Consider the following 12,231-nt stretch of genomic DNA (forward strand, 5'->3'; position numbering starts at 1 on the left):
ATTGGTGTTGGAGGAGAGTAAAACTCATTCTAGGATTTCACGTGATTTCTACATCCAGGGGGAAAAAATAGCCAGATACCCATATATCTGCAGGTTGCCTGTGGTTTTGAACAATGGTTTCTACAAATACCACAGCTTTAGGATAGCTTGTCTGCCTCTAATTCGAAACACGGTTCCAATGTAGCATATCAAAGGTGTCAGATTTATGAACTCAGGAAGGAAATGTGCTTGCAAAACGGAACGGATAAGAACAGAAGTAAAATACGGTCTGATTCCTCAAGGATCTAGTAACTGATAAAGAGCTAGATTAATAAGCAGAAACACTTCACTATGAACATCCGTAGAAAGAACAATCCTAAGGGAAAAATTGTGCCACCATCAGGGCCACGTGCCTGGTAATTGATCCTGACAGTAGTTTAAAATAAATTTCTACCTTATTTTCCTTTGGAGGAAGGTAAGAATGGTGACACAGCACCCAGAAAACATGATCTAAGGCTAGTACAAAGACTAGTTTCTCTGCTAGCATCATGGTAAATGGGAAATGCCTACCCTGGTGTACTTTCTCATCAATGCTGTGGTGACATTTTATCCTATTATTATGTGAATGCAGTAGATATGGGCTGCTTCCTTTTTATTTTTTCACTTTGTGTTTTTGAAAAAGTGAAAATAAGTCATTACCACATGAATCAATCACTGTAGTATGGTGTCAGGAGCTGTATGGTATAGTGTTAGGCCTCTCAGCCTACTTGCTAGCTGTGTGACTTTGGGTAAGTTACTTTATCTCCCTGTGCTTCAATTTCTTCATCTGTAAAATGGGAATTTATGAAATAGTCCTACCTCATAGAGTTGCTGTGAAACTTAAACGAAGTAATGCATGTAAAGTGTTGAGAACAATGCCTGGCATGTAATAAATGCTCAATAAATCCTAGCTATTACTAAAACATGTAAACCAGGAAAGGCACATTGACATTTTAATCAAATTAGTTCAAATTAAAAGACAATTTCCTTCCAGTTTATACTGCTTTAAAAATACCAGGACAGGGAATGCAGGATGGTGACCGAGTACCAGTGATCTACTGACTTGTCTTTGAGCAACTCAGCTATCTTTTCTTTTCTTTAACTTTTCTTCCTTTGCAATGAATGTAATTCAGCCTTTCTATTACTTACGTCGTGAGGAAGCATGTAAGGGAAAACACACACATATAGTAAAGTAAAGTCAAAAGAAGCAAGTATGTGGAAAGTGCTTTGCGCCACTAAGAAAAAAAGTGCCCCTTAAATCTTGTGTTTTCTATGTGGACCATTTCTTTTTTCCCCCTCTGCCTTCTGTATGCCCTTCGTCAGCTCCTCTCTGCTGCCTTAGGAAGCTGGTTTGCTTCAAGGCCCTCTAGGAAGGGGGCTGAACCTGGGAGGGCTTAACTTCCCCCAACTGGACCCTAAGTGCACCTAAACCCTTGGGCCCTTTACATGAGTCAAATGAAAAGAGTGACTTGAGAGTGAAAAGGAAAGAGAAAAAAGATTTTTAAAACCTGGCAGTGCCTTTCAAAAATGTCTTATTTTTGTTTTGTTTTGTTTTGATTTAGTGAATTTTTCCTTGTTAATGCTAAATCCAGCCAGAATTCTGGAAGAAGAAATGACTAGGTAATTTGCTAATATATGCATATATACATATGTACTTCTTTATGGTGTACTTTTAAAAACATTTTATTTGAAAATAATTTCAAACTTACGAATAGTTTTAAGAATGTACAAAGAGTCCCTATATACGCTTTACCTTTTGTTAGACACTTTAACCTATTGTTTTCATTTATTCCCCCTCCCCTGCCATTTAAATAAGCTGCACAGAGTATGACCCTTTACTCATAAATTCTTCAGCATGGTTCCTAAGAATAGGACATTCTCTTTACAACCACAGTACAGCTATCAACCTCTGTACGTTTAATATTGATACAATACTTTGATCCAATCTACCATCTGTATTCCAGTTTTGTCCGTTGATCCAGTAATGTCATTTATGGCATTTTTCCCCTCATTCAGCCTTCTTCGTAGAAATCCCAAAAGCCTGTCACATAACGTTTGTATGTTTACTTATCGACTAATGCTGCTGACGTAAATGAGTACTGTCTGTTTGCCATAGCAGGCCTGAAAGGCTTCTATCTGGAAACAGTTTGTAAAATGATGTAGAAAGTATATTTGAGAGTATTGAAATTGAATTTATTACTTTTAAAGATAGTAACTTTTGGGACTTCCCTCATGGTCCTGTGGTTAAGACTCCGCGCTTCCAATGCAGGGGGCACAATTTCCATCCCTGGTAGAGGAACTAAGATGCCACATGCTGCGGGGCATGCCCAAATAACTAAAAATAAATTAATTAAATTAAAAAAAAATAAAGATACTAACTTTCCTGTAATTTAGTGAAGACTTCACTCCAAATTGGTTTGAATTCATGACAGTTTAGCGTTCTATTTTTATTTTTTTTATTTTTTTATTTAAGATGTTGGGGGTAGGAGATTATTAATTAATTTATTTATTTTGGCTGTGTTGGGTCTTCGTTTCTGTGCGAGGGCTTTCTCTAGTTGTGGCAAGTGGGGGCCACTCTTCATCGCGGTGCGCGGGCCTCTCACTATTGCGGCCTCTCTTGTTGGGGGGCACAGGCTCCAGACGCGCACAGGCTCAGTAGTTGTGGCTCACGGGCCCAGTCGCTCCGCGGCATGTGGGGTCCTCCCAGACCAGGGCTCGAACCCGTGTCCCCTGCATTAGCAGGCAGATTCTCAACCACTGCACCACCGGGGAAGCCCCTAGCGTTCTATTTTTAAAACACCTTTCAACTTCTGCCAATTAGGAAGAGGGTTTTTTGTTCTTTGTGTAAACAGTACGGGAAAACTTATACTAAGAACCATTTTGCATGCTCGGTCTGTTTAGTCCTGTATTTGCAATGTGGTGCACTTTTTAAGTACAGTAAAATATGCAAGTCTAGAATATGAATTGTGAAAGAGGCAAATTGTGTTTACAAACTGTCAATATCAGTTTAAAAATGGTTCATGAACACCATTATATTTTTGCAGTTAACCACAAAACTTTATTTTACCTTTGGCTGATCATTCAAGTGGATAGATTTGCCATTATCCTCTTATAATTTAAGAAAAGAGAAAAAAATTAATGTGTGTTTGTTATAGTGTCCTACACGGTCTTTGTGATCTGTCTGTAAATTGACTAATTCCCAGTTCTGAATATTTCTCCCCAAAGAGATAAAGACTATATTTAAAAGAAACTTTTGAATTATTTTCCAGATATGCATATTATTATTCAGGATTAGGTGCTGGAGTTCTTGTTGCTGCCTATGTACAAGTTTCATTTTGGACTTTGGCAGCTGGCCGACAGATTAAGAAAATTAGGCAAGAGTTTTTTCATGCTATTCTACGACAGGAAATAGGCTGGTTTGACATCAATGACACCACTGAACTCAATACTCGGCTAACAGAGTAAGTATACTGTTAACACCACACTTTCATAAAGAAATTAACTGCTAAGTATGTGAAAATATGTCCAAGGAAGATTTTAAATGAAAAAAATTTTTTTTCCTAGATTAAGCATTTGGTGTGTATTGGGAATAGATCGTCTGATAACCATCTTTAGCAATTACAGCCTATGCCGCAGTGTATTTTCCTTATCTGTTAGATTTTTTTGCCTTAGTTACGTAGTAGGCGTATTTGAGGAATGAGCTTACATCCTTTACTTGTTTATCTCTCATGGAGACAAAGAGATATTTATCACAGGCCTGACAGGTATTAAGATGACCCTCAAGATGGATGAATGAGTGAATCAATGATTGAATGAATTCACAAAGAGACTTATCTTAGTACTTGTTGACTCTTCACTTATTCAACAAATATTTGAGGGCCTATTTTTTTTTTTCTTTTTTTTGCGGTACGCGGGCCTCTCACTGTTGTGGCCTCTCCCGTTGCGGAGCACAGGCTCCGGACGCGCAGGCTCAGCGGCCATGGCCCACGGGCCCAGCCGCTCCACGGCATGCGAGATCCCCCCGGACCGGGGCACGAACCCGCGTCCCCTGCATCGGCAGGTGGACCCCCAACCACTGCGCCACCAGGGGAGCCCCCTAGCTCCTGTCTTTAAACAAATTGACTCATAGGTTCAAAATGCTGATGTTTCTCTAACAGGATTAACTAATTGAATAGCATCAACTTTTAATGCTATTAACTTCTTAGAAGCGTGAACTAATCCTGAATTTCTTCCTTTGTACAGTATTTAGGTGGGGAAAAATGTCATTCAAGAGGCTAAGACTGTGAAAGAGGCTTACAGGAGTCTGAACCAGTGTTGCCTGTCTCTGTGTTTGTTAGATGTCTGCTTCACCTTTCTGACTGAAGACCTCCTGCCTGTAACCACTTAGGTGTGATCTTTTTTAGTGACATCTCCAAAATCAGTGAAGGAATTGGTGACAAGGTTGGAATGTTCTTTCAAGCAATAGCCACGTTTTTTGCAGGATTCATAGTGGGGTTTCTCAGAGGATGGAAGCTCACCCTTGTGATAATGGCCATCAGCCCTATCCTGGGACTCTCTACAGCTGTTTGGGCAAAGGTATGTGAAACGTGGGCATTTCCGTGTGTGTTAACCCACGCAGACAGAGTTATTTTCAATATGCAGGATTCTGGTACTTGTGCAGATCCATGTTAAATGTCATTTGAAACCACATCCAGGACCATGTTGTTAATCTGGTGCTCTAATAAGGAAGATTGTTTTTAATGTGATGCAAAATGTCACAGTTATTACCTCAGTTACATTTTGTTTTTGGAACTGTTACTACGTTAGGTAAATCTTCTGGCATACTAATTTAAATTACATAAATGGTCATGTCCTTATTTCAGGAAACATAATTTAAAAATATGACGTTCCTTCAAACTATAGCATGAATATAAAACATTTAAATAAGTTTAGATTTGTCCTATTTATTTTGAATTGTTACCTGTGACAGTTAAATGGCCCTCTGACAATTTTGCCTTGCAGTAAAATCCACAAAACCTGTTCTATTTCAGCCAACACTCCAGAGTTGAGAAACTTTACCGGCAATTTTTGCTCATTCTGGGGTTGATGATTTACTTAGTAGACTCTGGCATCTCTTTTGTTTCGATTCTTCCTTTACTGTTCTCCTGCAACATCTTGTTTAGCCGTCTTATTCAGTAGAATACCCGTGAGTAGGTCTGGAAGTATGGTTTTCAAAGTGATTAAAAATCGTGACACAATAAAAAAAAGGATGGTGAATCCTTTCCAAGTAGTAAGGTTTTATTTTAGTTTATTTTGCAATTAACAGAGAACAAACGGTAGTAGATACAGAACTCCACACTTTTCCCAAAAAACACTATCTAGAGAACTATGTGTGGATTTCCTTTTGCTGACTCTGTTACCGAATCAAGTCCGGCTGCTCGCTGCTTAAAAACAATCAATACTTGCAAAAGTTGGTAGAAAGGAAAGTTACTTTTAATCGGAATGCTGGCAGTCTGGGGAGATGGTGGACTTGATGTCCCCCAAAAACCATCTCTGAAGATTCTGTTCAGTCATGAAAGCTTTTCAATGGAAAAGGGGAAGTAACCTCAGTTAATTGTTGAGATAGGGGGTCAGAATCATCGCCCTCCTCCATTGCGTGCAGGCTTGTGTGCGGGCTTGTTGACCTCTTGTGATCTTTCTTTAGATGCTATCTTGTTCACACAGTTTGTTCACGAGATTATTGAAGGGGAAGCTAGGGAAAAGATCTGGTCATCTGTTAATTACTTATTCTGCATTTCTACATCTTTGATCTATGGAAAGAACCAACAAGTTACACAAAGTATTGCGTGATCAAAAGATCTGAAAGGTGTGCTAGGGCCAGAGGTGAGTAGAGCATGGGGGCGCCTGGTTTAAGGTTAGCGACAAGACCAAGGGGCCTCCTGCAGAGAGCTCTTTCCTGCAAAGGATGTTTTCCTGCCGAAAGCTGCTTAGGACTCCTCTTGGGGAGCATATCACCAGGGCGGATCAAATCCACCCCTTGTAGGGAGTGGAAGCAGCCGTTGGATCGGGTACAGTGAGTGTGGTTTGCTTCATATCTACAATGTTTGATAAAGGACAGGGTTTGGGAAGAAAAAGTAAGTGAAAGAGTTGATCAGACTGTCTTTTAACATTTTTCCCCATACAAAAGGCATGAATGTTTCTCTCTTTTCCAGATTCTCTCAGCATTTAGTGACAAAGAACTAGCTGCGTATGCAAAAGCAGGTGCTGTGGCAGAAGAGGCTCTGGGGGCCATCAAGACTGTGATAGCTTTTGGGGGCCAGAACAGAGAGCTGAAAAGGTCAGAAAGGTTTTTTGTCCACTAGTTCAAAGAACCCACTTTTACATTTTGTTACTTATTCTTTTGTGATATGTGTCTACTGCTTTCCTTTACCTAATATTAACCCCTCACCCACAAAATATAGGCACCCTTTACTGATGGCTAGAGTTTAACGTCAGACTTTACAGCAGGGTTCTGACCTTTTTATGTTCCATGGACTTCTTTGGCAGTCTGATGAAACCTATGGACTCCCTTCTTAAAATAATGATTTTAAATGCATAACACAAAATACGTAGGATTACAAAGGAAACCAGTTATAGTGAAGTACAGTTATCGAAACATTTTAAAAGTGTCATGTGGTAATTACATATCTCTATTCTTAACCTATTAAATACTAAGAACTAAATACGGGTCAAATATTTACTGTAATTCAAAGTAGGGTTGCAGGTAAAAGATACTTTAAGATATCTGTAACAATTAGAACAGTGGTATGAAAATGATCTAGGATTTCTTTTGGCAACACAGGCACAGTTACTGCTAACCATACAGCAGTTTGTTGCCTACCTTGAGAATTGAAGGAAATGCTAAATTCCGGTTAGAAGTTAGTGAAATTAAATATGTAAATTTTTTCCCATTCAAGTTCCTTAACCGGGGATTCCATGTGGAGTACCCCTGTTCTAAAGGAACTTGATAGGCGAAAAACCTATATGCCAGAGCAAAGCCCCCTAATAAAGGCTACTCAGCTCTCCTTAAATGCCCCAACCAGTTTTCTTTAAATAATAACATCCCCTAATATCACTGAAGTATGGCTCCATGTGAAGTATTTTCTTTTGCCATCCTATGGGACTCCTGATACCCACAACTCTTTTTTTTTTTTTTGCGGTACGCGGGCCTCTCACTGTTGTGGCCTCTCCCGTTGGGGAGCACAGGCTTCGGACGCGCAGGCTCAGCGGCCATGGCTCACGCGCCCAGCCACTCCGCGGCATGCGGGATCTTCCCGGACCGGGGCACGAACCCGTGTCCCCTGCATCGGCAGGCGGACTCTCAACCACTGTGCCACCAGGGAAGCCCCACCCACAACTCTTTGAAAGAGAAATTCTCAGGAAATTCTCCAGCCTTAAAAGCAAAGGTTCCCTACTCCCCTTTTTCATTTTCTATTTTTCTGTTCCTTAAGCCCTCTTCAAAGCCAGCCTATGCCTGGTTCTCTAGCTCTTCCTTTTTCTCTCTCACTGCTGCTTACTGTACACAGTAGCCCACACACCTCAGGATGAGTGTAATCATTGCCTCTCCATTAACAGCAGTAAGCGAGCTGCCTCAGCGAAGGTACTTAACAGCATGTCCGCCACTGTCCCTGGAGCCCCGTGTCACGTTGGGGCTGACATGCCCACACCTTGCGGCCGGGCCACCTGGGACTAAGCACAGTGCTGGGCGTGGCGAGCTGGCTGTCTCCCCAGGGACGCAGCTCAGCTAAATGTATGCATCGTCCAACACCGAGGAAACAGCACTGGAGAGTAGGGTGCTTTAAGTAATTGAAAGACGTAATTTTTGGTGGCAACGTACATTTTTAAAAAAATGAACAAATTCTCAACATCTTATTTGTTTAAACTGAAAAAGATATGATGTTGTTTGTCTTTTGTTAGAAATAGAAACGCTCTAATGTATGTGGTATTTTCTCTAAAGTCTCATTGTATATCAGTAGACTTTTTTTTTTCTGATTTTATGGAGCCAAAATCAAAATGTATAGGCTCTTTGCATCTAGCATGGAAGGCTTAACTGAAATTGGTGGAAAAAATATTATTTGACAGAACCATTCTAGACATTTATACCTTTATGTCAAATCCTAGAAGGCAGTCATATGAATTTTAATTAATATTCAAAAATATGACAATAATAGAATGAGCGATATTTAGGAAGACATTAAATTCTAAGACAATAGTAATAATAATAGGAAGAGGAATTATCAGGTTTGGCCACCTGTACACCAGCTCTGTACTAACAACTTTCTATCATTATCTGTCAACCTCATAATTGTCTTGCAAGGCAGGCGTTAGTAACTCCATTTTATAATGCCATTTGCAGCAACATGGATGGACCTAGAGCTTATCATCCGAAGTGAAGTAAGCCAGACAGTGGAAGACAGACATCGTATGATACCGATTATATGTGGATTTGAAAAACATGATACACGTGAACTTATTTACAAAAGAGAAAGAGACTCACAGACATAGAAAACAAACTTATGGTTACCAAAGGCGAAAGGGAGGGGAGGGATAAATTAGGAGTTTAGGAATAACATATACATACTACTATATATAAAATAGATAACCAACAAGGACCTACTGTATAACACAGGGAGCTATACTCAATATCTTGTAATAATCCATAAGGTAAAAGAATCTGAATAAGAATATATATATGTATGTATAACTGAACCACTTTGCTGTACACCTGAAACTGACACAACATTGTAAATCAACTATATTTCAATTAAAAAAAGAGTAACTCCATTTTACAAGTGATGAAACTAAAATCTAGAAAAGTTGAGTGAGGGCCTGTATCCCATAAGCAGTGACCAGTTTATAACCTTGTACCCAGGCTTGACAGTTGAAGTTCAGCCTGATCAAAACCAAAACAAAACAAAAACCAAACCAAAGCAAAACAAAAAAGTAAAAGCCCAAGTATAAGTACACAAACGTGTAAAATTCCTGTCCCTCACCCAATGGGGCTGTGGAAGGAGGGTTTTCTCTGGAGAAGACAAATTGGCCTGTGTTAAGAATCTGTTTTAAGAGTCCCAAATAGTGTTTACATTTTGGCGTCATTCCTGGTTGGCTTGGCTTGGTTTCTCTTCTTCCACCTTTACCTTGACTTGTGATGCTGGCCATGAAGGGACAGTGAGGTTCTCCCAGGGATGGGAGTTCAATCCTGGAACAGCTATGGGAACATTGGTGGGACTGGTAGGGACCAAGGGAGATGGGTCCAGGCCAGTAAAGAAAAGGCTAAGATGGGTTCTAGTCCTGGCCAATTCTGAATTGGTTGAGTTCCCAGGAAGCTGGGTCTCACCAGAGCTTTCTTACTTTTATGGCTTTGTGCCTTAAACCTCCAACTATCAAGGAGGTGAATATGGCTCAGATTATGGATTGTTTTCTTATTATCATGTTTCCCCCTCATTTTCTGGTAGGTATCAGAAACATCTAGAAAATGCCAAAAAGATTGGAATTAAAAAAGCTATTTCGGCGAACATTTCCATGGGCATTGCCTTCCTGTTAATATATGCATCATATGCGTTGGCCTTCTGGTATGCATCCACTCTAGTTATAGCAAAAGAATACACTGTTGGAAATGCAATGACAGTAAGTTGTTTTCCTAATATTTATGAAGAATCTGAAAATGTTTATCCATCTACCTTTTCTTTTCTTTCATTCTCCTCCTTTTTGAAGGATGAGCCATGGTTATAGGCTTTTTTCATTCTGTGAATCTTTGCTCTGTCCTGTGGGCAGAGCTGACCTTCTGGAATACACAGGGCATAACATGTAGATAGACCAATCGAGAAACATATGGAGCATATAAATTTTAAAAAATGGAATGAATTTATGAATGAACAAATATGTATTGGCGCCATCCTCATTCTGCCTTTGAGTTTCATTATATAAGAAAGTAAACATTATTATACATAGGTCATACTATGAGAGAATGTTAAATTTACGTGATATAAAACATCAGCTATCCAAATACAAGATGAAAAGTTATTTTAGTTTCTTTTTCTTTTACAAAATGAAAATATCTTCATTTTTTGATTATAAAAATATATACTAGTTATACAAAGAATTAGAAGAATTTTAAAAATTAGAAATTACTTAGAATTACTTGTGATCTAATAATCCATATATACTTAATGATAGCTTTTGGTGTATATCTTCCGGATTTTTTTCTGTATGTGGATTTTGTTTCCTTTCAAAACTGTGATTGTATTATGCATACCTTTTTGTAAACGTTTTATAAACTAGCAATGTATTGTGACCTTCTTTCCGCGTCAGTGACGGTCAGGACAACATGTAACCATTCAACTAGGCTTTTTTTTTTTTTTTTTTTTTTTTTTTTGCGGTATGCGGGCCTCTCACTGCTGTGGCCTCTCCCGTTGCGGAGCACAGGCTCCGGACGCGCAGGCTCAGCGGCCATGGCTCACGGGCCCAGCCGCTCCGTGGCATGTGGGATCTTCCCGGACCGGGGCACGAACCCGTGTCCCCTGCATTGGCAGGCGGACTCTCAACCACTGCGCCACCAGGGAAGCCCTAGCCATGTTTTAAAACCTGCACTTCCCTATCTTTCTAAACAGAGGACCCCTTGACGATGGCTTAGGGACATTATAAAAATTTATCATTTCAAAATGTTGTCTAGGGTGGTACCTTCAGACTGCATTGACGTTTTGAGCGCTGGTTGGCTGGATGAGCTTTCGTCATTGCTGAGTCTGTTTTTTCTCCATTTGGTCTCCTCTCTGGTTGTCAGCTCGGAAGCTCTCCACCTCTCTTTACTTCCTCATTTGCTAAATTTTAGGAAGAGAGGAGATTGAATCCTGACTCTGCCATTCACCCTTTGTGATGAGTGTGCCCTCTCTGGCCTGGTCTCCCCATTTATAGTATGTAGACAGTGACTTCTCCCGAGTAGGGCTACAGAGGGATACCCGTGATGCAGGGAGCCCAGCGATGCCCTCTGCATAAAGACTGAGAACTCTAGTGCATTGACTTCATAGCATTGCTTTTGGTAGAGGCGGTTTTGCTCTCTTACTGGTCTTTCTCTGTATTGCAGGTAGTGGATAGATGTTTGAGAGATATTTGAGTTCTGGGTATGTGAAGTGTTACCGTTACCGTCTTCTGAGAAAACCTCTATAAGTAGATGTTTCAGCATGCCCAGAGATAAAGGAGTAATTTCTCTTCATTTATGTTTTCTTCAGTTAACGTTTGTTAATAATCTGGATTCCTGAAGCTATAGTGTTGACTTTTCTATATCAATTTATTTTCCTAGTGAAAAAATATAAAGGGAAATGTGTTAAGTTTGTGTGCTGTAGTACAGAATAATTGTATATTAATCATTGCACACAGGTGTGATTTAGTGTTTTATAATGTATGAACTATTATTTTTTATATTAAAAGTCTTACCAAAATATGTATTAATACATAACATAGTACTTTTTAAGGAAAATTTCATGGGGCCAAAATCTGTTTTATCTTGAACATTCTGTATAATTCCATGAATAGTTAGAGAAAATCATATAGGACTGAAAAATAATACTGATGGAAAATGTTTTCCTCTGGTGGCAATAGCTTCAGAATCAAGGAAGTAGGTTTGAAAAATCTTTCTGACTTTGTCTAAGTCCAGGAGAAAAGCAACAGATAGTTTGGCTAGCTAGACAAAAAATATATTTTTTTTTCAAAAAAAATATTTTTGAGAATGAAGAAACCTGTTCATGCAGTAAAATGCTATAGTAACTTTGTAAATTTTGCTCTTTTGCCAAAAAAATTTTGAAGGGATAAACCTAATCGTGATCCTTTGGGTAGTGTATGTTCCAAACAAATCATATTTGAGATGATGGTGGACTCCAGAATAGGACTTATAACTTTTCCTTGTGTTCTTTTTGCTCAGGTCTTTTTCTCAATCATGATCGGAGCCTTCAGCATTGGACAGGCTGCTCCCTGTATTGATGCTTTTGCCAATGCAAGAGGAGCAGCATATGCGATCTTTGCTATTATTGATAATGTGAGTCATTTATTATTTTAATGCCGAAAAATTCTTTGAGGTCTGGCTAATTAAATCTGGCTTTCAGTTAAACATCTTATGAAAATTTTGCCAAGTGAACAACCTCTCCTTAGTAACAAATGAAATCAAATGCCTCTTACTAATATTTCTGAAAGTTTATCTTTAAA

At 39.3% G+C, this 12,231-nt stretch overlaps 1 protein-coding gene across 5 annotated transcripts in view; it reads left to right on the plus strand.

Annotated features, from left to right (window-relative positions):
• The window catches only part of ABCB4 (ATP binding cassette subfamily B member 4), a 76,021-nt gene that overhangs the window by 12,577 nt on the left and 51,213 nt on the right, over positions 1 to 12,231 (plus strand). For all 5 annotated transcript variants that reach the window (XM_089917746.1, XM_022588363.2, XM_022588381.2 and 2 more), the window contains exons 5-10: positions 1,581 to 1,638; positions 3,288 to 3,479; positions 4,422 to 4,593; positions 6,210 to 6,334; positions 9,492 to 9,663; positions 11,951 to 12,064. In XM_089917746.1, the coding sequence (XP_089773872.1) occupies positions 1,581 to 1,638; positions 3,288 to 3,479; positions 4,422 to 4,593; positions 6,210 to 6,334; positions 9,492 to 9,663; positions 11,951 to 12,064 (833 nt within the window). The remainder of the gene's footprint in view (positions 1 to 1,580; positions 1,639 to 3,287; positions 3,480 to 4,421; positions 4,594 to 6,209; positions 6,335 to 9,491; positions 9,664 to 11,950; positions 12,065 to 12,231) is intronic.

Source organism: Delphinapterus leucas, chromosome 9 (genome assembly GCF_059928025.1).
Source record: "Delphinapterus leucas isolate spDelLeu-1000000601 "Yukka" chromosome 9, BTC_Dleu_Yukka2, whole genome shotgun sequence".
Lineage (NCBI taxonomy): Eukaryota > Metazoa > Chordata > Mammalia > Artiodactyla > Monodontidae > Delphinapterus > Delphinapterus leucas.